The 23,098-nt window shown below is 39.7% G+C and overlaps 1 protein-coding gene across 9 annotated transcripts in view; it reads left to right on the top strand.

The window, feature by feature from the left end:
- Positions 1–16,789: 16,789 nt before the first annotated feature.
- Positions 16,790–23,098, top strand: part of ORC5 (origin recognition complex subunit 5) — a 74,489-nt gene continuing 68,180 nt past the window's right edge. Inside the window, exons 1-4 of one of the 9 annotated variants that reach the window (XM_068929617.1) lie at positions 16,790–16,854; positions 18,172–18,243; positions 19,640–19,827; positions 21,375–21,467. In XM_068929617.1, coding sequence (XP_068785718.1) covers positions 19,717–19,827; positions 21,375–21,467 — 204 coding nt within the window. In that variant the 5' untranslated portion in view covers positions 16,790–16,854; positions 18,172–18,243; positions 19,640–19,716. The other 8 variants (XM_068929628.1, XM_068929676.1, XM_009669437.2 and 5 more) reach the window with 8 other exon arrangements.

Here is a 23,098-nt window from a genome sequence, read left to right as displayed (position 1 = left end):
AGACCGGGTATGTGCTGGACATAAAATGGCTACAAAACCTGGACCTACGGGAATGCCTTTGTGGCAGAGAAATCCCAAAGACGGAGAAAACTGTAAATATTTTTTCATAAGGCTAACGCTCTGGAGTGGAGCTCTGCATTGTTAATCACACTGTTTTGTGAGGTGTGCCCACTCCATGTATACGTGGATAGATGAAGACGGCACTGATGCTAGTAAATGTTTTTAGTTTCTTGCAGAGTATACAATACAACAAATAAAGAGGATGTTAAACTCTTGTTAAAAACAGTTTTAACACTCAGTGGAAGGAATAACACAAGCTCTGGTAAATCCAATGATTCAGAAAGACATTCTGTTAAGTTAAGCAGCCCATGTTTGCCTCTCTGCCCCAGAATCCAATCCCCCCTCCCCGCCAAACGTTCATTTTAATTCTAATGAAGACCTTCATTTGTAAGGAAGATAGGCTGAAACTCGGATTTAAGGATCCTATTTTTGTCCATCGGTGAGGAGCTTTTATGAGCTTCTATCAGAGCCCTTACCTAGCAGGAATGGCTGGTACTAGTTGCACTCTACGTGATATGACAGAAGCATGAACGCTAGTCTTTCTCATGCCACACATACTTCTTGCTGGCTTCCTTCCTACGGGCTTTAGCAACTGATACACTACATTACAAAAAGTAGATCTTTTTCGGGAGGCTATCAGATGAAGTAATTAAGTCAAATGTGCAAGAACCACACCGTGGTTTGACGATACATTGGAAAGCACTGTGGTTCAAGTACAGGCTGATGCACATCAGTTCAGGCTGATCATATTTTCAAGTAAAGGTTTGTTGCAATGCAGGTGCTCAATTCTGCAAAGATTTAGGCATCCTGGTGGCATTTAAGCATATGCCTTACATTAAGTATGTGAATAGATCTAGTTCATTCCAGTAGAATAGTCATTTACTGAAGATGAAGTAAATGCTTCCTAGTTTACTTGTCTATAGCCAGCTTTCCTAGGATGAAGCCTTAGGACGAGGAGAAAGGAACAAGAAACAGCTTTTACTCCCCTTGAACAGGATGAACAGAATTCAAAAATAAGGCAATAAGGGAGATTTGTGATACTCTGCACTCAGCTGGAGCTATTGCCAACAGAGGGCCAGCGCTGTCAGGTACCTCCGCTTGTAAATGTAAATCTATCAGCTGAATGGGACCAGTGAAAGGCCTGCAGTATGCCGCAGTTCGTAGAAAAGAGGACGAACTGCATCAGAGACCCTGGAGCAATCTGGGCTGAATCAGTTTTCTTCTATCCTAGTTGCTGTGAGCTCACTTTGAATAAGACAGCTGAGTTAAATGCTTCAGAGCTGGGCATGGCTAGGCTTTGGTCATCACTAAATGTTGTGGTATGTTGCCTCCTGTCATGTCTAGGTTTGTTAATGGTGACTACAGTGCAAGCCTTGAAACGTCAAACAGCTGCTAAGCGGGCTATCAAGAAGCTGATTGCAATGTGAATGATACAGTAAAGTTGTTGGAGAGGTTCTTTCCTCTCCTTGCATAAACGCAACTCAAGTGAAATATTATAGTGTTAAAAACTAACTTGCAAATATATTTCTACTTCAAAAGAAGAATACTCTTGAGGTGAAACATGGCTTGGGGGTAACAATGGGAGCTCCCAAACTAATTGAAGGCCAAAGCAGTATATCTCTGAATTTTTTTTTTAGAGATGAAGCAGGAAGCAAAGGTGCTTTCTTGAAATCCTAGGTATGTGACAAAATTCAACTTTATTTAGGAAAACACTCAAACAAAGGCTGAGCAAAGGTCTTTTGCTTTTTCTGAGCTGCAGCTGTATATACAGATTCCTTGTACTGGGAGTCAGGGCGGATGGAGTGACTATCCCGCACCGCTGCAAATTGTTCTTAACGGATTAGCGTGTGTTGGTTTCCAAAAAGCTTTTAAGAATCTGAGGTAACAAAGGAAGAGTAGGACTAACCAACACTGTCTGTCAGAGGAGAATGACAAAACAGGTTATGTACTTGATGTAATTTGTCTTATTTTCTTGTTCTATGGCGGGTGTTTCCTGGTAGCTCTGTGTAATGTATACCTGTGGGTCCTGAAATGAAGTGTAGCCGGGAGTGCTACACAGAGATATCACGATGCTCCTCAAGCCTGTTTTGAATAACCCTGTTTTCATTCACCATTTAGAAATCTTTGGCTGCTTGTAGGCACTGCAAAGTGCTGCAATAAGGGCTCAGTAGCAGGGGACTTTACTCTAGACATGCAGATTCTCTAATGATTTCTGTTCGCTCCCTTAATGCTTCCTCAGTTCTTGTGGTGTTTCAAAGGTACCCACTCAATTTCTAAGCAGTCTCCACCTGGCCCAGCCCCTTGCTAATGATTTCACTCCTACCGCCTGACCTGTACAGCTATATGTTTTGACAAGCAGCAGCAGGCAGAAAGCAGGGCTGCTTCTTTCTTTTTAACCTTCTTCCGTCTTCTGGGAATTTGCAACTATTTTTACTCCTGCCAGATGTTCCAAGGAGGCTTTCTTGCAGCCTCTGTTCATCTTCTATCAGTAATTTTGTACGCAGAGTGCGGGGTCTCCTCTGCAATCTGTGTTAAGGGTTAAGCCCCATGCTTTCTTATTCCTTGATTTTTCTCTTTGCGTCATGAAGTCGAGTGTGCTTTTTAAAGCCAGTGCTGTTCATGCTGAGACAGTGAAGGACATTAGAAGGCTCAGTTTCTCCAAGGCTGCTCCTCTACAGAAGGCAGCAGGCTGTGGAGCCAGGAGCCTCTGCAGCTTCAATGCACTCCTGCAGCACCAGCCCAGGTCCATGGGGTGCTGCAACACAAGCAGGAACTTCCTCTTCCTCTAACAGCATCATGTTCTCAGGCAGGAAGAGACTGCAAAAAGAAGCAGTTTCTGGACTAGCAAGCTACTTTTAATGCATTTGCTGCAGCAGAGGAAGATGATGGAAGTAGGTACTACTATGTGGCTGCAAGCATCTGATCTGAAACGTTTATTTAAAACTACCTGCATGCTCTCTGTATTTAATACTGACTTCTCAGCTCTGTGAAATATGACCCTTTGTTTTAAAATCAGCTTAGACAAAAAGAAAAAAGGTCACTAGGAAATTGTCTGACTCGTATATTAACGGAGAGCTGTGTGCATCTCATTGCTTCTCAGGAGGTCTTCTGAGTTACCTATTGCTTGATGAAAAGTCTCTGCATATAGTTCTGTAACTCAAGTAATAAATAAAGCGCATCTTCTTAAAAACATAAGAAGCAAGGAAGTGGCTCTGCTGATAGGTAAAATATGTCAACCACGGCTTTCAAATATTTTAAAATGTTGGGTTAAAGTCCGTAAGTCCACAAAAGATAAAATCATAATTCACATCTTGCATATATGGCCCAGCAACATAAGTTGATTTTTAGATGCTTACATTTAAGGCTTCCCAATATGAAACATTTAAGGGAGCTGATTCCTCAAAAAATGAGTGTTGAGACCTTCCTGCAAATGTAGGTCTTCTGGGATGTCACAAGAAAGCACCAACAATCAATTTTTATCAATTTTTTTGTTGTACACTTAATGGAAATTATTTGTTGCTGATTCTTATGACACCTAAAGGAAGTGACTACAAAAATCTGAGGTTTCCTTCATATTTGGCTTTGTTGCTGTTGTTAGAAACCAGTGCTTGAGATCAAAGGTGCTATATAAACAAATGTACTAAGATGCAGAAAATGAAACCTTGTAAAACTATAATAAAACCAAAATCATATAATTGACCCATGCGATAAAGTCTCTGTGGAGACTAGAAAAAGCAGTGGTATGTGCCTTCATTGTCGTTACACTCGTAAATCTACTCCTATAAATCTTACCATGTGCTAGCATACGTTAGTCACATCAAATTGTCAAAATAATCAACTAAATGTCTGAAGGCAGGTCCCTTCACTCTAAAAGAATTCAACAAAAATACAAAGCAACATTTTATTAAGCTACAGCTTTTTAATTTGCTCCTTAGATGGATGCACTAGGCTTGTTCATAAGCTGAACTGCCGCTTATTGTGATGAAAACTTGAAAAAAAATAAAGCTTTGGTAAAATAGTGAGAGGGTATTTCATGTCCTGTTGGCCTGAAGGTGTGATAACACGGAAGATCTGTTTTAGGAAGCTCAGAAAGTGAGTTTTCTAACACTAGATGATGTACAAACACTTGGGTAGTTAACTCCTGCCGTGAGGGTTTTATCCTTGCTGAACCTGAGACGCAGCGGTGCTCATAAGCTCAGAGGCACAGGTACTTTTCATACCTGAGAATCTGGGCCAGTTCTTTGTACTACCGTTGGGCTTAGGAACTCAAGTCAGGGACTACTCGATGACGCATGGCACAAAAGTGAGACAAAGATAGTTCCTGCCCCACTATTTTGCCCTTTCAAAAAGATGATATATTACAGCTTTCTTCCATGAAAATGACTGAGACCTGTCTCATTGAATCTGTCTGAATCACACTTACACCTCCTGCTTGACGATTCTAGATTTAATGTTTTCTAGGTCAAGGCTACTTCACTGCCACTGTCTGAGCTGTCAACAAAATGAGTTATATCTTCAATTACAGAAACACATGGGATATCACACCTTTTGTTCATACTTGCCTCGGAAGTCATGGACATGTTGTCAAGATTAAGTCCATTCTTACATGCTGTTATTTCATCCTGAATTCCAGAAGAAAACTAACATACTTCATAACATAATAACAATGTTTTGCTGGATAATTTGCCACTCCATTGCTCTACAGCAGGTGTCCTTGTTTCTGGGAGATATTTTTGTTAAAGAGAGTGTTACAAACTGTTCTGTTAGATGTAAAGATGTGTAACTCCTGAAGCTGATTATGAGGCTAATTAGGTTTATGCAACCTAAGAGACTCAATGGTAAAGGAACACTCTTAGGGATAGGTATATTAGGTATATTATATATAGGTATTTTAGGTAAATCTATGGTTCAACTGGCTCGTGAAACATCACGTAACAAACAGCTGTGTCTCATGATACCCTTCAACATGCTATAATATCTCCTGGGTGTTGTTTCCGCTCTGGGAACTGAAACTCCTGATCTGTGAGGTGGCAGAATTTGATGCTCGCCTTTCAAAATGTGTCTTAGTAGGGCTCTCTTAGGAGGAGCTGACTTTTTTTGAAAATCAAGAAAATCATGAAATAAATTATCAGAAAATATTTGTGAATTTGGATTGAATTAGGAGCAAATTATGTTTGGATCAAATTATGTTTTGGCAGGTTAAAAGATTTTTGGGATGATTTCACAAAGTTTGTAGAACAATCCCTTCCAGTAGCTCAATGGGTTGATTTGTGCAGCTTTTTATTCCTTTTTTTTTTTGGTCCTTTTTTTTTCAGTACTGACAACTGTGATACTTAAAAGGAGTAACTGTTGTGAGTGCTGGACTCATGTTTAGTATATTGCTGCTAGCACAGGAAAACTGGCTTTACAGTTGTTGTTCAAACCTGTTCTCCCTAACAGTCTCTATTACTTGTATCTTGTACATAACACAGTATCTTTTGTCCTTCTTTACTGTTGTAATGTCTGTTTGGACAGCTATATAAGCAGCATTTTCTAAACAACACACACTAAACATAACACATACTTCTACAGTGGAGTCAGCCTCTTTGTTTGGAGATAGATTATATTTTTCTGGATTGACACCTGGGATCACAAAATTAGCAATGCTCTTCATCCCCCAAGCCACAGGGAGGGGCCCAAGCACAGTTTCCGAGGGAGTGCTAGGGGCTACGTGTCCATATCTATCACAACTACTGTGTAGTATTATTCCTCCTTTGATGCTCATGTCTCCAGGACTCTCCATCACAGCCCTGTTTCACTGCCCTCTGACTGGCATTCACAGCCAGGGAGCTATAATTTTCTGCCTCAAAATATTCTTATCTGCTACTCCCTAGAACCCGTGAGGTATTCTTCATGACCCAGGCTGTCATACATGCGGTTTCCCTTTGTGCAGTTGTGCTATTCCTAATTCAGCCAACAATTTGTGCATTAAAATACATGTAGCAGGCTTAGCAGACTGTCAGATGTCCATCACTGCTATATATCTTTTGCAGGTCGATGGAGAAGGGGAAAGTGGCAAAGATATTTCCAGTTATTAACTGCACTGGAAAAAATAAAAACATACCAAGCAAGCATGTGACATATATAAGGCTTTTGGAGTATTTGGTGAATGTGTGACAACAAAAAAGGACATACAGGAGGTCTGCAGTGCAGGGCATTTTTTTTCATGCTTAGATTCAAGAATCACTAATGCAGCTGGGTTTTACTTGCCATGGCATCCTTTGTAACAACTGACAGCTTAAGAATGAGCAGCTTTGACATATCAGTTTCTGAATTGTGCTGGGTTAGAGTAGAGATCAGCAGTTCCCTTTTGAACCGTAGCAGAATTTTGATCAAAACAGACTCAATATCATGACTTGATTCATAAATAATTTATGTGGGTGTTACACAGCTTTTCCTTTCGTCTTTTCAGAGTGACTCTGAACATGCAGTATGTCTTGATACAAATAAACAAATAAAGCTGTGGCGGCAGCAGAATACATACTGACACAGAGGCAGGTTTTGACAGCCTTGCCAGTTTCACCGAGAAAACGGTTACTGCATTCTTCAAGTTTAAACTCATCAGTTGAAATGTCCTCAAATCAAAACTCTTGTTTACTCATTGTTGAGAGAATTCTTCTTGATAAAGAATCGATAGACTTTGAAATCTTCGAGAAGTCAGAAAACGATATCAGAATAACATCTGCGAGTAAGATATGTAGTTAAATGGAAATGAAATTGTTTAGGTCAGGCTCCTTAGGACTGTATCAACTGTAGCCCATTTGTTCCCAAATTTCCAGTAAAGCTTTTGGTGAAAGCATTCTCTTTTGTTTCTGTCCTTTGACAACAAAGCAACATTCAGCGCCATTCTTCCATCTGTAAGTGGTAGTAATGCTTCCTGAAAATACAAATGTGCTGACAAGACGCTTTCTGAGTTAGAGCATTACCATAAGATTAAATTGTCATAAGACTCGCAGACAGATGGGATGAGGATCATAAGTATCGACATAGGTAATCATAATGTCGGTATCAGCCAAGGTCTTGTCCTAATCAGGAGACAAAGCTCTCTCCATTGGAGGAATTCCAGTTTAAGGTGAGGGGCAGGTGACAGACGGAAGGGGCTGGTGATGGACCTGGAGGAGAGGAGCTCTCACTGAGCATGCAATCTGTAGCGACCTAGAAAACATAAGGAAAAGGAGAGGGGTCAGTAGGTAGAGATGCAAGTGGGTTGGAAGATGAGCTTTTTTGGAGATCAGAGACTAACTTTTATTCCATTCCCTCACCCATCTTCCCTACTAAATACAAATTCAGCTCCCATCTCTAACTCACTAATATACCTCTCTTGAAGCCGGTCCTCTTTTGTAAAAAGAAGAAAAACCTTTCTCAGGGCAGAAATTCTCAAAGACACTACAGACTTTTCTTTAGATGAAAAATGAATATAGGTTGTGTAGGTTAGATGCTAGAATGCTCTGAGGATGGCTACATTTGTTCTAAATACTGACAAAGCAGTTGAAAGATAGGAGGGAGAAAGAGGTCAGTCCTTACTATAAAAGTGAGCGGTCATCTATTGCTGCCCAAAGGATACTGTAAGTATTCAGTGTCTACCAAGGTTTGTACAGTTTTTTCTTCAAATCATGTATTATTAACTGTGGCTGCATGAAACCACAATGTACTAGTGATTAATGCAATGAACGAGCTACTGCCTAAAATTATCTTGCATTCCTTTGGTTTATCATACCAAACAGAGACCTTTTTATTAATGTAGTAAATTAGAAATGAGAGATTTTTACATTATTGCTGTTAGTCTTAATGGTTAATCACTTTCATTTCACAAGTAAATTATTTCTGTTCAGTACAAACAGCAAATCAATTTTTGCTTACTGTCATTAGCCCTAATCAATAATTAATTAGGATTATTAAAGATTGTTAGCACACAAATTTTTTTCCCCTGCACTTATTTAAACACAGAGTTGATTCTGTAGAGAGGTAGGCATAAGACTGAGACAGCGGCACGTCCCTGGAAAATAAGCTGAAGAGAAAGATCAAGCTGAGGAGTAGATAGGATTTCTTTTTTGTCTCAGTAAGCAGTCTATCTGCCCAGGGTAAAATTTAGCTGCTTTTTTACTTTTATAGATTAAAGTTCTGATATTAAGTTTTTGTCCACAAATGTGATAACTCAGGTGCTGCTTCCTCCTGCAGCCTATATGTTTAGTTTTAAAGATTAAATTAAATTTCAGTTCTACATTGACAAAATGCATTGGGATCTGTCTCTCATAACTTACTGGAAGCCAGCAAAACCAGCAATGAAGTTGAGCATGGTATTGCTGTGACTATGAAACAGCAACTGACTCAACTGCTTTAAAAAAAAAGGGGGGACCACATGAAAATAAACTGGCTCAAAATGAGTATTTTGCCAGTTCTATGCACAATTTAAGCAAAAGAAAACTTTCCCAACGGATTATTCTCTTTAGGAATTTTAAACCCACATTGTGGACTGCATCACGGCAGAAACAAGCACTTTAGGTTTCTATGTCTAAAGGCAAGCATGCAGAAGTGGCCTATTGCAATGATGTTCTAGTGTAGATTCTGCAACTGGTGTAAACCTATTTTCCCATTCTAGAGAGTAAAAAGTATTTCCTGGAATTATGGGAAGCTTACTCTAAGTGAGAGCAACTTCAGGTTTACTTTAATTTACACTGGGATCTAGAAAGCTCCTGCATAACGTCAAAATTGAGGAAATGGGGTTAAAGTACAATCAGTTTTGGAATTACTGAAGGAGTTAAGGAGCCTGAAACAAAGTATCTGTTTCCATTCCCAATGTTAGTACATTGGTTAAAATCACATGATTCAGTCAAAGTACCTATGCAGCCCTTACCCAGCTCCAGCACAGCTGAATATATCACTGGACTAGAGTAGTGAGAACCAAATGCCATAGTTTCGGCTTCAGATGACCTGTGAGAAGTGTGGATTACAGATTCTGCATATCAGAAGTGCATATAGAGTAACATTAACCAGTAGCCAGACTCCAAACTTAGATCTACACGTTCAGTTTTGTTTAATCTCTTGTTAATCAAGGTGTCTTAGTCTGCTGGGCGTGCACGTAATAGCTTTATTTTTTTCCAAGCCACATCTTAAAAGTGAGAATGGAAATTGCTTTTCCAGGTAAAATATTTTTAACAGATATGTTTTATTCAGAAATGTTAGCACCTCATTCTGATATTCTGTGGTATCACACACGTTAGCTGGAAGAACTATTCCTCAAAACATACATACACATATGCATGCACACATACGTATAGGGATGTATACACTCATAGTATAATTATGAGTAACTAAATAAGTGTTTTTAACATCTGAGACAGTGCAACATTGGGGTGAATGACAGGGCGAACCATAGCCTACTGCTGAAAAATACATTTTCGCAGTTGGAAAGCGTGCTCCGCAGCTGTGGGCCAACACCTGGCTGAGCGCAGGACCCCATGAAGCAGCTTACAGTCTATGTCTTTGCCCGTAACACAGCACTGTGGCATTGTCCCTGTTCCTTGATCCTCCTGCACTAGGTGTAACTAAGTTAGTCAATCACATCTCATAAGGACTGGCTGCATCTGTCACGTACAGAGACACAGAGCAGGGAAGAAGCCATGGAGCAGCTCTGTAAATGCACAAGCCCTGCCTGCGCGGGAGCGCGAAGGCGGACTCAAGCGTGTGAGTCTGACACTTGCTGTGGGAGCCCTGACAGGCTTGCGAGTGTGTGCAAGTGTGGAAAGCCTGCCTACCCCTGTGTAACGTTCAAGGCATCTCAAGTCAAACGCAGTGGGTGCGAGACTTGTTCTCTTGACTCCTACTCACCACAGCGCCAACTTTGTGTCTCTTTGCACAACAGCGATCCTGCCTCTCTTCCACTTCAAGGTTTGCCAGCTAGCTGTTTGCAAAGCAGCAGCACTGTGCCACTTCCTTTAAAATATACTCCCAGAAGGCCCATTTGCCAGCAGCAGACCAGTAACACAGGCCCTCCAGTGATGGGAGCTGTACTGCATCACATTGCCTGGTTGCCTCATGCCATATGGATGGATATAGCTAGCATGTCATCACACAGTCCTCAGATTCCACCTCTGTCATGTGGTTCAGCTGTCAAACCTCACATTTCTAGCAACTCCAGACATTAAACTGAATCAATTGTGAATGGATGATTTTCCTTTATTATGATGTGGTACCTGTCAATATTTCCTCTGCCAGATTAGGAGGAGAACATAGATTGAACCACGCTGGCTACCCTTACAGAAGCCTGGCAAACGTTGCTGCATTTCACAGCGGGAACTTTAGAAACCCCATCAGTGAGCTAGATATATACCAGGCAGGCCTGGTGACTAGTTACTGGCCTACGTTCTGCCACAGGGTGGAAACGATTGTGGGTATGAGCAGTGGAACTATCTCCAAACAGGGAAACCTGTTTAGATGTGGTTTTGCTGTGTGGCTTTTCTAGTGAATGACAAGGTACAAACTGAAAGTGGAACTTTTCTTACGGCTGGGACATTCCTAACATTCCCCTCCTGTGAGGACTCTCTGGCGCTTAATGTGTAAAAGTATGCTCAATTTTTTGAAACTCTGGAATGACAATTCTGGCAAAACAGAACTGGGGAAGACTTCCATCTCCCAGGTTACAAATGAGATATACATAGTATTCCCATCTATAAACTACAGACACTACATGCAGGTAGCCAAATAGCAAGCGCAGTGCAGAAACAGAAGAGCAAAGGTCTTTTCAGCTAAGGGTGACCAGCTGTTTTCAGTGTTTTCCCTCTAACTCTACAACCGTTCTGTGGAAAAAGCAGGTAGCATTATTTGGAAATTCCACCCGATCCTGATCCTGTCTAGGCTCCTGTAGGCACCAGAAACAAAGGTACATAAGCAATTTCATTTTCAGTTTGATTCCAGCAGAAAATACTTACATATTGAAACATATAAATAAAGGCTTGAATCACCTGAGAACAAATGTTAAGAATCTATAATTTTTCTAATACTTGAGAAAGATCTAGACACTTGTGGATGATTTCCTTAAATTCTGCACACCATAAAACCTTTGCTTTTACTGAATTCTGAAAGAGGATTGATAATCATCAAAAAACACACCAGACAGATAGGTACAATATCACAAACAAAAGATCGTTTTTCTGCAGTGCACACACAACTACCATTTATGGAAAGTCAGGAAGTTCAAACTCAGATGCCTAATTCATTCAGTCTATATTTAGGTTTTTACATAAGTAAATCAAGAATTTTCGGGTAGAACTAACTTCCGCTAGAAGTAGTACCACTTCGATATGACTTTCAGAATCTGAGTGTGCAATGATAAATAAAAGTTTTTGGCTAAGTATGAGTGGTAGCATCCATCTCCCTTGGCCGCCTTGATTTATCAAGAGTCAAACGTGAGCTGCAAAAACTCACCAGTTTCATATGCAAAAATGATATGCTCTTGTTAAAGTGTTTGCTGTTAGAAGTACGTACGTTACCACATATACATATACCTATATACCTTCTTAAAGTACACATATTAATTCACTAATTTAATTGACAAGGTTGGTGCTGCGACATGCTTTCTGCCCGAAATCAATTGGAAAATAAACAATTATTAAACAGTGCCCATAATAAATGGAAATGTAATTAAAAATATCTCCAATACGAACTGACGGTTTGATGAAAGATATTTATTTTCTCTCTTTCAGTTCTTACAGATTGTTCCTCGTATGGCTTAAAGTCTAAGTAAACTGTTATGATACTATGGAACAGATTTCTGTCTGAACAGCCAGCTGAAATTGTAGCAGTATTTGGCTATGATATATTTATAAAATCCCTTTTGGAGGTCTGAAACTCTAGGTGGTTCATAGGTTTCTGCCTGCAAAATCATCTCTATGACATACTATGGGAGTACTTCATCCACAGAATTATTGTTTTTCATATTAATGAGTTATAAATGAGAGCTTAATTACTACTAATTGCTTGAAAATCCACTGTCGGTGATTATAATCACTAACGATTAGACTGTTATAAATTCATCTTTGTCTATCTTTAGCAAACTTAATGAGAAATTATGGATCAAAGTGTCAGCTTCTAGAAATTCTACTGCTAAGCACCAGTGCAAGGGAACCTCTGTTGGTGGTGAGCAGCGCCATGTCACCGCTGTCACCGCTGTCAAGGGCTAGAGGAGAGACAGGAAACGAGGAGGAGGGAATATATTGCATTCTTGCAATCCGCAGCCTAGAGAATTGTCCCTAGGGATCGTTTCTCCTGCTGTAAATCCTCTGGTCCTTGGTTTGAATCTATTTCTATTATAAGCAGGCTGAAAGGCCTAACAACCCCTGATCTTTCTTGTTTGGGTATTAGCTGATACCTTGAAGACACCTAATGACCTTTGTAGTTAAAATCGGATGTGGGCTCCTGCATAGATATGTCTACCTCTGCTTGTTTGATTTCATTTTACATTAAGTAATAATTTTTAGGCTTCTGGTAGGCATTTAAGATGTGTCCACACTGCTTCATAGCTACTTGAACATCTTTGTACAGCAGATGCATACAGCTATTTTCCCCAGAATGGCCTGAAGTGGAGCCAGACCAAAGTTATCTGGGCCAACATATTTATGCCTTTCAACTATTTATTTTTTAATTAACACATTCACAAAACTATACCAAGTGGAGTGCTAGGTTTCCATCTGGCTAAAAATTAAGGAGTTTGCTTTTATTAGTGTGCTTTACTTAAGTTTGTGATCCTCCTTATCGCAGCACTGTACTTACAAGCTCGCTCTGATGTTGTTTAAAACACTGAAGACTATCTCTTCAAGGTCATTTTCATATTTAACAAGTTATCTACCAATTCTGATAGTAGCCAAACAAAATCTCTTTTAATCTGTGGCAGTTTGCTCATATGAATGAAGCAAACTCTTCAGTCACTGAACCTGGTCTTCTCCTTAACAAGCAACTAAGCTCATAATCCCTTTCTTAAAACAGCTCAGCCTGCCTCTCAGTTTTTCTTGCTTCTGATATTGGGAAAGTTGTTTGAGAATTTCTTACCTTTAGTGGCTAGAAACCATCTTCTAATTTCTAGTCTACAGTTATGTGTGACCCTTTATATGTATTTGTTCTCTTAACAACATTGTCCTTTATTTCAAGAAACATTTTTTGCCCTGTTTGGTGTCTACTCTTCTTCAAGGCTCAAATCCCACCCTCTTTTAGGATGTGCCAAATAGCCTCTAGGAGAGTAAGCTGAAATCATTTCAGAAGTTATCGCAGATATCTTTTCCTTGTCATAAATTAAGGATAGTTCGTCTTCCAAAGTGTGCAGAATGAACCACCTGAGATGTCTTCATCCACTCCAAAGAAAAATCATACAGTTTATTTTAAATAATCCTCTTCTGGGCATTTAAGTTAAATGGATGACTACTGTTGAGGTGGATGATGACACTTCTTTTCCACTGGTTCTGCTGAGGGAGCTGTAACATCCAGCAAAGTAGGGAACGTGGTTGGAGCACCTTAGCTATGCTTGCAAGAGAACACCTTTCAAGGGCAACAAATAGGAGCTCCTGTAGGAGCCCTTTTCTGCCCCTGTGTCAGTTTGAATTTACTTTTTTGAATAGGAATAAACTGTTAAGTAATAATCCAGATACACCCTAAACAGCATCCTGCACAATGACGTCTCTGGTAAAATATATATTGGAAAGACCACGAGAAATCAAGAATGAAACTGCACATATTCTATAAACGTATTTCTATTTCTGTAGGTCTATCTACATACAGAACCTACATAGACTTTGTGTATGTTCTATACACAGTTCTATATTTGCTTCAAATATATGCCTCTATACAGATGCAGAACTTAATCCTGCAATTCACTCAAGCACGTTTATAACTTTAAGGAATGAGGAATGCTAGAAATGAGGAATCCCAGTGCTCTGAATGAAATTAATGTATATTCTTTTACTTAAATACTTTTGCTGAACTGGAGCCATGCATAAGAACACCTAAATGAAAATTAACTGCTACTTGCACTGAAAAACAGGTTTTGACAAACAAAAATTATTAATGTTAAATATCTGACAATGATGACAATGAGAAAAGATTCATTTCTGCTCTATTTTATGCAAGTTTCAAACCTCAGTTTACTGTTTACTTCCTCATTTTGAATATATTTTCTATGTAAGCAACCCATAGTCAGAAAAAGAAGATAAAAAAATATGTGACAACTTAGCATAAATTAAGAAAACATTTAAAGCTGCACAGAAATGCATATTCACTGGCAACATCAATAAGAAATGTAGTCGAAGAAAATCGTATGCTGAAACAAAATTATTACGCTTCACATAACCAGCAAGATGTTCAGGCATGAATCTGATCTACCAACTGCTATTTAAGAGTTTTGACCTTCTGAATGAAAATTAAACACATGCTTGCTAAATTTAAGCAGTTTTCCTGAAAAGAAGTAACTTTCTGCATGAATCTGTGGACGCTGGTAGGTCTGAGAAACTTGCCAGAACTGTTCTGCAGTCTTCCCTAACAGTTCTGCACTTGCAAGAGTAAGAGCTCATGATTCTGTATTATTTTTTCTTACCATTACAGTCCAATAATTTCAATCAATAGGGATATTTTAAATCATTTTAAATTATTAATGCTATATAGATTTTTTCTTTTATTTGTTATCTGATGATGCCACTTTGGATTAATAATCAGCATTATTTCTGTTTAATTGTTTGAATTCCAGACTAGAAGCAAATTAGACAGTACTGGTGGCCCCATTCTGTAGTAAGAACGTTTTTTGGAAGAGCGATTGCAATTTTAAAGCAACTGTTTTTTTGGTTTGGCTTACTTTCAGCTGGACTCTTACTCTGGGCTAGTTTGTTCCATAACCACCCAAATGCTAAAGCCAGAAAAAGAGTGGAAATGGGGATGGGACAGGGAGAGCAAGACTCTCCTCTGTGAGGCAATTTGGATTTATGCCTGGCTAAAGTGACCATGGGACGGACGGCAGTCTGAACCACCACTGCCCCTAGGGCATCAGTAGATAGCCACGGTCCGTCAGCGACTGCTCAGATGAAAACCGCGTCCTTAAAGACTGATCCCTCATTTCAGGATTCTTGTTGAACTGAAAGCCAAACTGCAGATTTGCTCAGTATTTCTTCAGTGGAAGATGCACATTTTGGACATCACTGAAAACTGCTTCCAAAACATTTCATTTTAACTCCCACATAGGCTATAAAAGTGTGGACTTTCTGAGATTTTTGTGGGGTATTACGCTTGTTTTTATGAAACATGACAAAGCTGTACACAGATCAATCTGTCCCTACAGATTCCATGGTTTCAAGAGCTAGAAAAAAATTATTTCACTTTGTCGGGAAACACATGCCTTGATATTGTGCTCTAAAACGTTCCTATTATTCCAAATTAAGAATTTTTAACAAGCACATTTTAACAAGTAGACTGAATTACTACAGATTCTGCCTGCATGTATGCAAATATAGTAACATTGAAAATAATTCCAGATTGTAATTATGCTTTGGCAAAACTGTGATCAATAACAGATCATTTTAAAAACAAGAATTGTACAAAAATTGGTATACACAACCATAAATACGAATTAGTCATATATTTTCCTGCTAATCTTTTCCTGTCTCCACTCTGGATGGTTTTGGTCCACTACTTTACAATATGTATCTATAGATCTCAATTCAGTTCAGGTCAAGCTGTTAGGATTGTGCATGCACATATATATGTGTACACTTATTTTTTTATTATTTCTTTATTCATATTTTATATTTTTATTATTTTTACATATACACATATATAAACACATATGTAATATATGAGACCCTAGCAAACATAAAACAAAAATAGTATGATTTATACAAGTTTTGTTTACCATTTTACCTGGCTCAGACTATGAAACCAGATTTAATTTTCATAACCCAGTATGCAAGTGCTGTATTCCTACCTCTAACACAATGTGCACTGTTTATGTGTAGTATAAATTTAACTGTAACTTAAACATATTTTTGTGTGTTTTTAAGAGAGCTGCTGTTTGCAAGACTTGATTTGAGCAGATGCTCCACACGCATTCCTTTAAGCTGCCTTCTGTCAAATTTCCTTTAGCGTTTGCCCTATTTGTAACATTTATTATCCACCTGTGAAGACAAGGCAGCTGCACAACCCCCAGCCCCATCTGCGACACCGATGCCGTAGCACCAGGCGCCGTTCAGGTTTCAGTCCCATTTCCCACCTACGCATCATACCTTGAAGCTCACCCTCATTTCTACCCCACGAGCTAAGGGAGACACCACGTATTAATCTTCATGCTTAGAGTTAAGCTGATAGCCCAGCGATTTCCACAAGCATCACACACCCATCCACGACTCTTTCTGACTTTACCTCCCAGATCTGGCTCTGACCCTCGACACCGCTCTCCACCCCAGTGACCCGAGGCTTCCTAAATTAACTCCAACGCCATCCCCTCCCGGCTTTTTCTAGCACAGGTCCCCAAAGCCACCTATTTCCAGGGAGAGGCGCGCACGTACCCCTCCTCATCCGCGGGACAAGACACCGCCCGAGCCGCGCCGCGGCCGAGCTCCCCCCACAGCCCTTCCCGCCCTTTCCCGCCCAGCCACGGCGACACTACGGGCACCAGCTTCACCTCCCTTACGGCGCATGCGCCAGCATCCGGCAGCTGCGCACTGAGGGGGGAGGCGGGGCGCTAGGCGTGTTGTGCGCATGCGCAGGAGCCGGCGCGCGGAGCGAGTGGGTGCGGGGAGCCGCGGGGAGCCGCGGGGAGCCGGGGCGCGGCGGGAGGGGAGCGGAGCGGGATGGCGGGTCGGGCTGGGCTCCGGCACCTGGGAGCGGCGTGGACGAGGGGGCACCCTGCCCCGGTCCGGGCGGGCGTGGGCCGCGGGACGGGGCAGGGGCAGGGCTGCCCGGCGGGCCGAGGCTGCCGCGGAGCCCCCCGCGCGTGGCCGGGGGCGCCCGGCCCGGCCCGGCCCGGGCCCCTCTGCGGGCCTGGCCCTGCCCCTGCCGGGCTTTCTGCCTGGCCGAGGTCGCCGGGACGCCTGGGGGAACCAGAGCTGCGCAGGTCTCTCTCCTCAGCTCTGTTAACTTTTGTGAGGAAGCGAGTGTAAAAGGACGGTTGTGGGTGTTTTAGGAGCGTAGGACTGGAAAAATCCTCTTAAGTCATCCGGTCCAGGCGTGAAGCCCAAGTTGCATCTCACTTGCGCTTTTTGTAACCTTCTCAGGACTCAGCGGGACAATAAGCGCTTTCGCTCGCTGCCGGCCTGGCTGGTGTGCACGCGCAAAACCTCCCTCCCTTGGCCAGGACCTCCTCACTTCGAGCTTCAGCTTGTGTTAGGCCGTTTGTCCCTGTGGCAGCACTGCCTTTAACCTGAATGAATGGTTTGTTAAACGCTTTGCGCTAAACATCCTTTCCCTTGCGAGCACTAGGATGGGACCCGGTTGTAGAGTAAGATCCCCTCCTTACAGTCGCTGGCGATGCGGGCTTTTTTAGTGTCAGTTGAGATGTGGTTGTGTGCTTGAGAAACATCTTCGGGGCTGGCAGATACGGTGTGATCTACAGAGTAATGCTTTTCCATAGTGTGGTTAGGAGGCAGGATGGGAAAAGCTAAAGCACCTCAAATGGCTTTAGATGCTTTTTTAGGGAACGGAGTCAAGCCCTAGAGAATGCAGTGGGGGACCAAGAGAGCTGTTCTCGTTCCCACACCCACACCACCTCTTCAGCTATTTCTGAAGTTCTTCACCCTCTTGTTGGTCTCCCAGTTTGGAGACTACGGCCTCGATTTTTTCTTTACCTTTATCTCATTTACAGAGAGCAACCTTAATCAAACTATTAAGTTTTCTGTCCCTTCCTTCTTGAGTTATTATTTGAATAGATACAGTGGACAGGCCTGTTCAAAGCTAATCTTGGTGGTCTAATAAAATGGCCCGGTGCATCCCTATCTATGCAGGGAGTAATTTTCCTGATGCATACGTTCATGCATTTGTCTTTTTGATAGCTGCATTTCTTCAGTTTGTCATACTTTCTGTGTGATTGCCTTGTCTGTTTTTCAGATTGCTTCAGATATATAAGTTCTCAATACCTAACCGTAGTTCTTGTTCTGCATGATAGGATGTACTTAACAAGTAGGTACAATTTGAATAGGTGTAATTATGCTGCCATTATTTGTGTTTTTAGGGTTATTCTTTTTCCCCTTATGAATTCCCCTTGTTTTTGTATTAATGGTTACCGAACCTCAATATTTAATTCAGAAAACACTGAAGGCAAAGCGTAAAAATAAAAGAAAAAATCTTCCAGCAGTTAAGTGTATGGAGATATTTAATAGCGAGTTGTCCCAGACCAGATCGTTAGGGATTAGTTTATGAACCTCCTTGTTCAGGAGCTCCCTTGCCAGTGCAACCCAATATTGCTTTCTTTTTCAGAACAGGTTCCTGTTTTCTGTTACCCATATTATCTCCAATCTCCTGCTTAACTAACCATTTCTCATGTGGCACTCTACTTACGCCTGGTGTACTGCATTTGGTTGTAAATGCATGTATTTAAATGCTTGTGGAGTGCCCTGTTTACCATCTTCATTTGGATAACTTACAGATAGATCTGTCTGCTGATGAGATGTCGTAAGTTATTGTGCTACCAGAACTTCCAGATTTTCATTGCAGGTGTCAGATTGTCTTATGCTTGACAAAGTTAGACTGCAGTCCTTGACATTCCTTCAGTTCTCTCTCTGTATGCTCTCCTTATCAGTACGGACAAATGTACGCTCTTTCCAGTGGTTTTAGGACCAGTAGGCAAAAGCACTGTCTTCGACTGAGCAGCGTTTCATGTCCTGTCACTAAAATCCAACCTTAACCTTTCCAGTCTCCAGAAAACTAAGGCCTTCAGTCCTCCGTGATTAGTCCTTGAATAAAAGATAGACTGTAATTAATGTTACAGCATTACCCAACAGGTCAAATAATTAATCTCACACTGTTTTTGAGCAATGTTTCCAGACTTTGGCATCAGCTGGATTATTCCTTTTATGCCTCTGCTGCTTTTATGCTTAGAAAGCTTTCCTGTTAGCATCTGAAGAGCTATTATTTTGTCATCCTCATCTTTCCTTATGCCCTACCTCTTCTCTGTTATTTGTAAATCCTAACTTACTGGCTGTCCAGGGAGGTGATGATCTGTGACTAATCTTCTTTCTTCATTTTATTCCCTTGCTGCTTTTAAATGTGTATAAAAACAGAACAAAGTATGTATTTCTCCAGTTAACTAAACTGTGACAATTCTTTGTCATATTCATTTATTCATACACTGTATGCCTTTCCCTTTTTATTTCAGTTTCTGGATTCTGCCTGGTATGAAAATGTATATGTAATGCTTTGCATAGTAAAGTCCAATTTTGATGCAGCCTCTAAATGTAGCATAATTTTACCATTGTCCTTAGCTAGAATGCCAGTTTAGATTTTATGTCAATTCCTGTTTGTTTTCTTCTCTTACGTATATGACAACAAATTGTAATTACAACCTTTTATTTTCCAGATCATTTTGCTTTTTGTCCTTGCACCTGAAAAGTGACATGCATGTTTAGGTGACTACCTGCAGGAACATCAATCAAAATGCCTAATCTTGAACATCCAGCATATCCAGCAGCTACACTGCTTCACTTGGAAAGTTTGGTGCCTTGTCGTGAATCCCAAGTGTCCATGTTGCTGTCGATATTTGGAGAGGTCGTGCTTTCTATGTTATATATTTGAGTAGAACACAGATGTTGTGTTATTTCAGAGAGGAGAACAGAAACTAGGGAAATTTTTATGATGTCATTATGAACATACTTTGCCTGCCTCTTTATTTTTGTGTTACCTGCCTTTAACATCAGTGTTTGGCCAGTAGGCTCTGGTAGGTTTGAAGGTTGAAAACCGTTTTGCAGCCGGAAGGAACCAAGCAGACTTAAAGCTGTTTGTGCCTTGCTGGCTATGAAGAGTTGTTTCCTGATGATTCTGCCCTGTCTTTGCCGGAAATCCTTAGCTGGCTACGCGTAGTACTAGGCAGAGGCAGTTAGTCTGTCTTTTCCCTAGCTAAAGTTGTTGGGGTATTTTTCTGGTGCCATTTAGAAATTGTGTTCTTTACTTACCAGTCTGGTATCTGCATGCCCGATTGTAAATACATGAGGTTGGTGTGATTCTCAGTAGTTCTGTTGCTGGCCGTAAGCTTTTCTTTTTTTGAAATAGCTGGCTTGTTAATTGATTCTGTTACAGCTTGGCAAAGCTATGGTAAAAAGTGATGGAGGTTTTTATGTGCAAACTTAGAAACAGTTGTTACATCCCTGTACGTTCAATTAACAAAAGAGAAATTTATGTCTTGTTTCTGGCTCTGTGTTTACTCATAGGTAGTTATTGTGTAAATCTTAAATGCTACAATGTGATGTATTTATTACAAGTATAGTTGCAGTAAGCCTTCTTTAAAAAAAAAATAAAATGCAAATACTTAATTCTCATTAAATATGCAGGGCATCTTCATATTTCTCACCAGAGAGTGCTTTCATCTTGGATGAATTTAGTATCATTGTTTTTCAAAAGCAGTGCTTGCCAAACTTATTTTTACACTCATTTTTTAAATCGGTGTTAAAAGATTCTTAGAAATAACGAATGACACAAAAGTAAATGTACATTCAGAATGAAATAGAGGGAGAAGGTAACAAGTGGTTCAATCTGATCTTCTTACAATTTGAAGCTCTGTGTGTTGTTAAAAATGACACAAAATGTACAGTATCAGTACCATTAACAGGTAGAGGTATTACATAAAATATTACTTTATTGGCGTAGAGCAAACTCTTTTTCCATCGGAGTTTCCACCAAACCATTTCTTTTCTACTTGATGCTAATGAAGAGAAAAGCAATTTGTAGTATTTGCCGAAGTTAGGATGATTTAAAGCCTACAAGCAAGCTTGTCCTTGCTAGGATATTGTTTCAGTTAATTAGTTTGAATTAAGAGCCCACTTTTTTCTTTTCTCCCTCTCTCTGTCTCAACATGAAAAGTTTATCCTCCTGTTGTAGAAGTTTCACTAGCAGCTTGATGTGATGCTTGATTATTGGGACTTATCCTCCTAGCATATTGATGCGATCAAGTTTTATGTTGTATCTTAATTGACATACTTTATACTTAATGCCTCAGTTTAAAAGATAGTGTTACTTTTGGAGGAAAACTTGATTGGTAAATTCTCTATCTGTTAAATAAAAAAAGTATTAAAACAGCAACATCTTTTTTTTTTCCATAGCGTCAGCAGTTTACTTTTCCATCCATCTTTATTTATGGACATACATCTAGTGGAAAGACCTATGTGATTCAAACTCTTCTAAACACATTACGGGTAAGAATGTTCATACTGGGTGGTGAATTTAGCATTTATTTGGAAGCAATAGGTAATAAAATATAACCCCTAAACTAGCTTCTCCTTTCTAAAAATAGTTTATTTGTTTCCCCTGCCATTTCTCCCTTCTCAGTTTAAAATCTGTTCCATTTGCTCTCTGATGAACACATCAAACTTTATTCGTACTAGTGCACTTTGTGTATTATTTCATACCACCCTTTAAAATTCAATATATAGCATAATAAATTTTCTAAAAAAGTTTAAAAAAAAAAAAAAAGCTGCCAACTTTTATTCTGCTCTCTGAAAGGGAGTTAACGTGAAAGAGCCTCCAGTGACCAGAGAGTACTTGTATGATGATTCCAATTTGATCTAAGAGTCACTTACAGTATACCCTTTCTGAATCTTATAGTTCTCCTTTAAACTTCATTTACTGGTATATGAAAAAGTACCCAAGTAAGCTTTATGCATGTAATTCTGGTGATACTTAGAAGTCCCAGTATCATTCAGGGAACTCATTTGGCAACATTCTCTGCAGAATAAAAGACAGTCAACGCTCCAAGCTGTTCTTACCTCGTGATGGGTAGTGGCCAAGTGCAGGAGAAGCTGAGTGAGAAGACAAGAGTAACAGTGAGATGGCTTTGCAGTAGTGGAATTTTTTTTTTATTTATTTGAGTTAACAAACTGAATTATATTTACATTGGATGTGTATAATTTATTTAAATGTCAGCTTAAAAGCTTGAATGCTAGTTTGATCAATAAAAGTACTCAAACATACAAATTTTGCATGTTTGCTGAAATTTAAAGACAATTGAATTTATGCAATGATGAAATTCACTGACTGAATAGCAGGCAACTGTGATTCTTACTGATATGGTAGTTTCTTCTGCAGACTCAGGGAGAAAGTTGTCTTTATTTCAGTATATTTGCTTAGTTCCAGTCAGCTCCCTTGTAAAAGCAGCAGAATTTCTCTTGCTTTGAAGAAAGAAAAAATTCAGGAAGCCTAAAGTCTTGAAGCAATGTTGTCTAGAAACAGTTAATTTAATTCCAAAACAATAAATGATAATTCTTTTACTTAAATCAATTCTAAATGGAAAAAGTGTATTGATAAACCTTTTCTGTATTATATTTTCAGAACCTTTTTGATAATAATAATTTTATATGTTTTAATTTATTCTACGTCCTCAAGTACAGCTTGATGTTTAAAAAAAAGAAAAAAGGTTAAAAAAAAGGAGACAGGATGCCATTCACTGTTTTTTAGTGTAACAAAAGTAATTAGATTATTTTTTCAGAATTTTTGAGCTATCGAATGGCTTGAATAAACGTTTATCGATAGTGTTATAGCTACACGGTTACCAAAAAGCAAGCAAAATCAACTAATGGGAATCAACGATTTTTTAAGATAAGTAGAATACAAATGCAAAGCAAAGTCTACATCAAGGATTCCTGCTTTCTAATTAAAATCATCTTGATTTTAAATGAGATCATGACATGTAGGCACTTACAAAAGATAAATATATGTTCACATCTTTCAGACTAAGAACTTTAAAAAGAAAACCTAATTAAATGTTGTATTAAATGCATCAACCTTGAATTTAACTTTTAAATGTTAACTTATGAGAGGAGTATAGAGT

The sequence above is a fragment of the Struthio camelus genome, chromosome 1 (genome assembly GCF_040807025.1).
Source record: "Struthio camelus isolate bStrCam1 chromosome 1, bStrCam1.hap1, whole genome shotgun sequence".
Lineage (NCBI taxonomy): Eukaryota > Metazoa > Chordata > Aves > Struthioniformes > Struthionidae > Struthio > Struthio camelus.
This window is presented reverse-complemented; position numbering and strand designations above follow the sequence as displayed.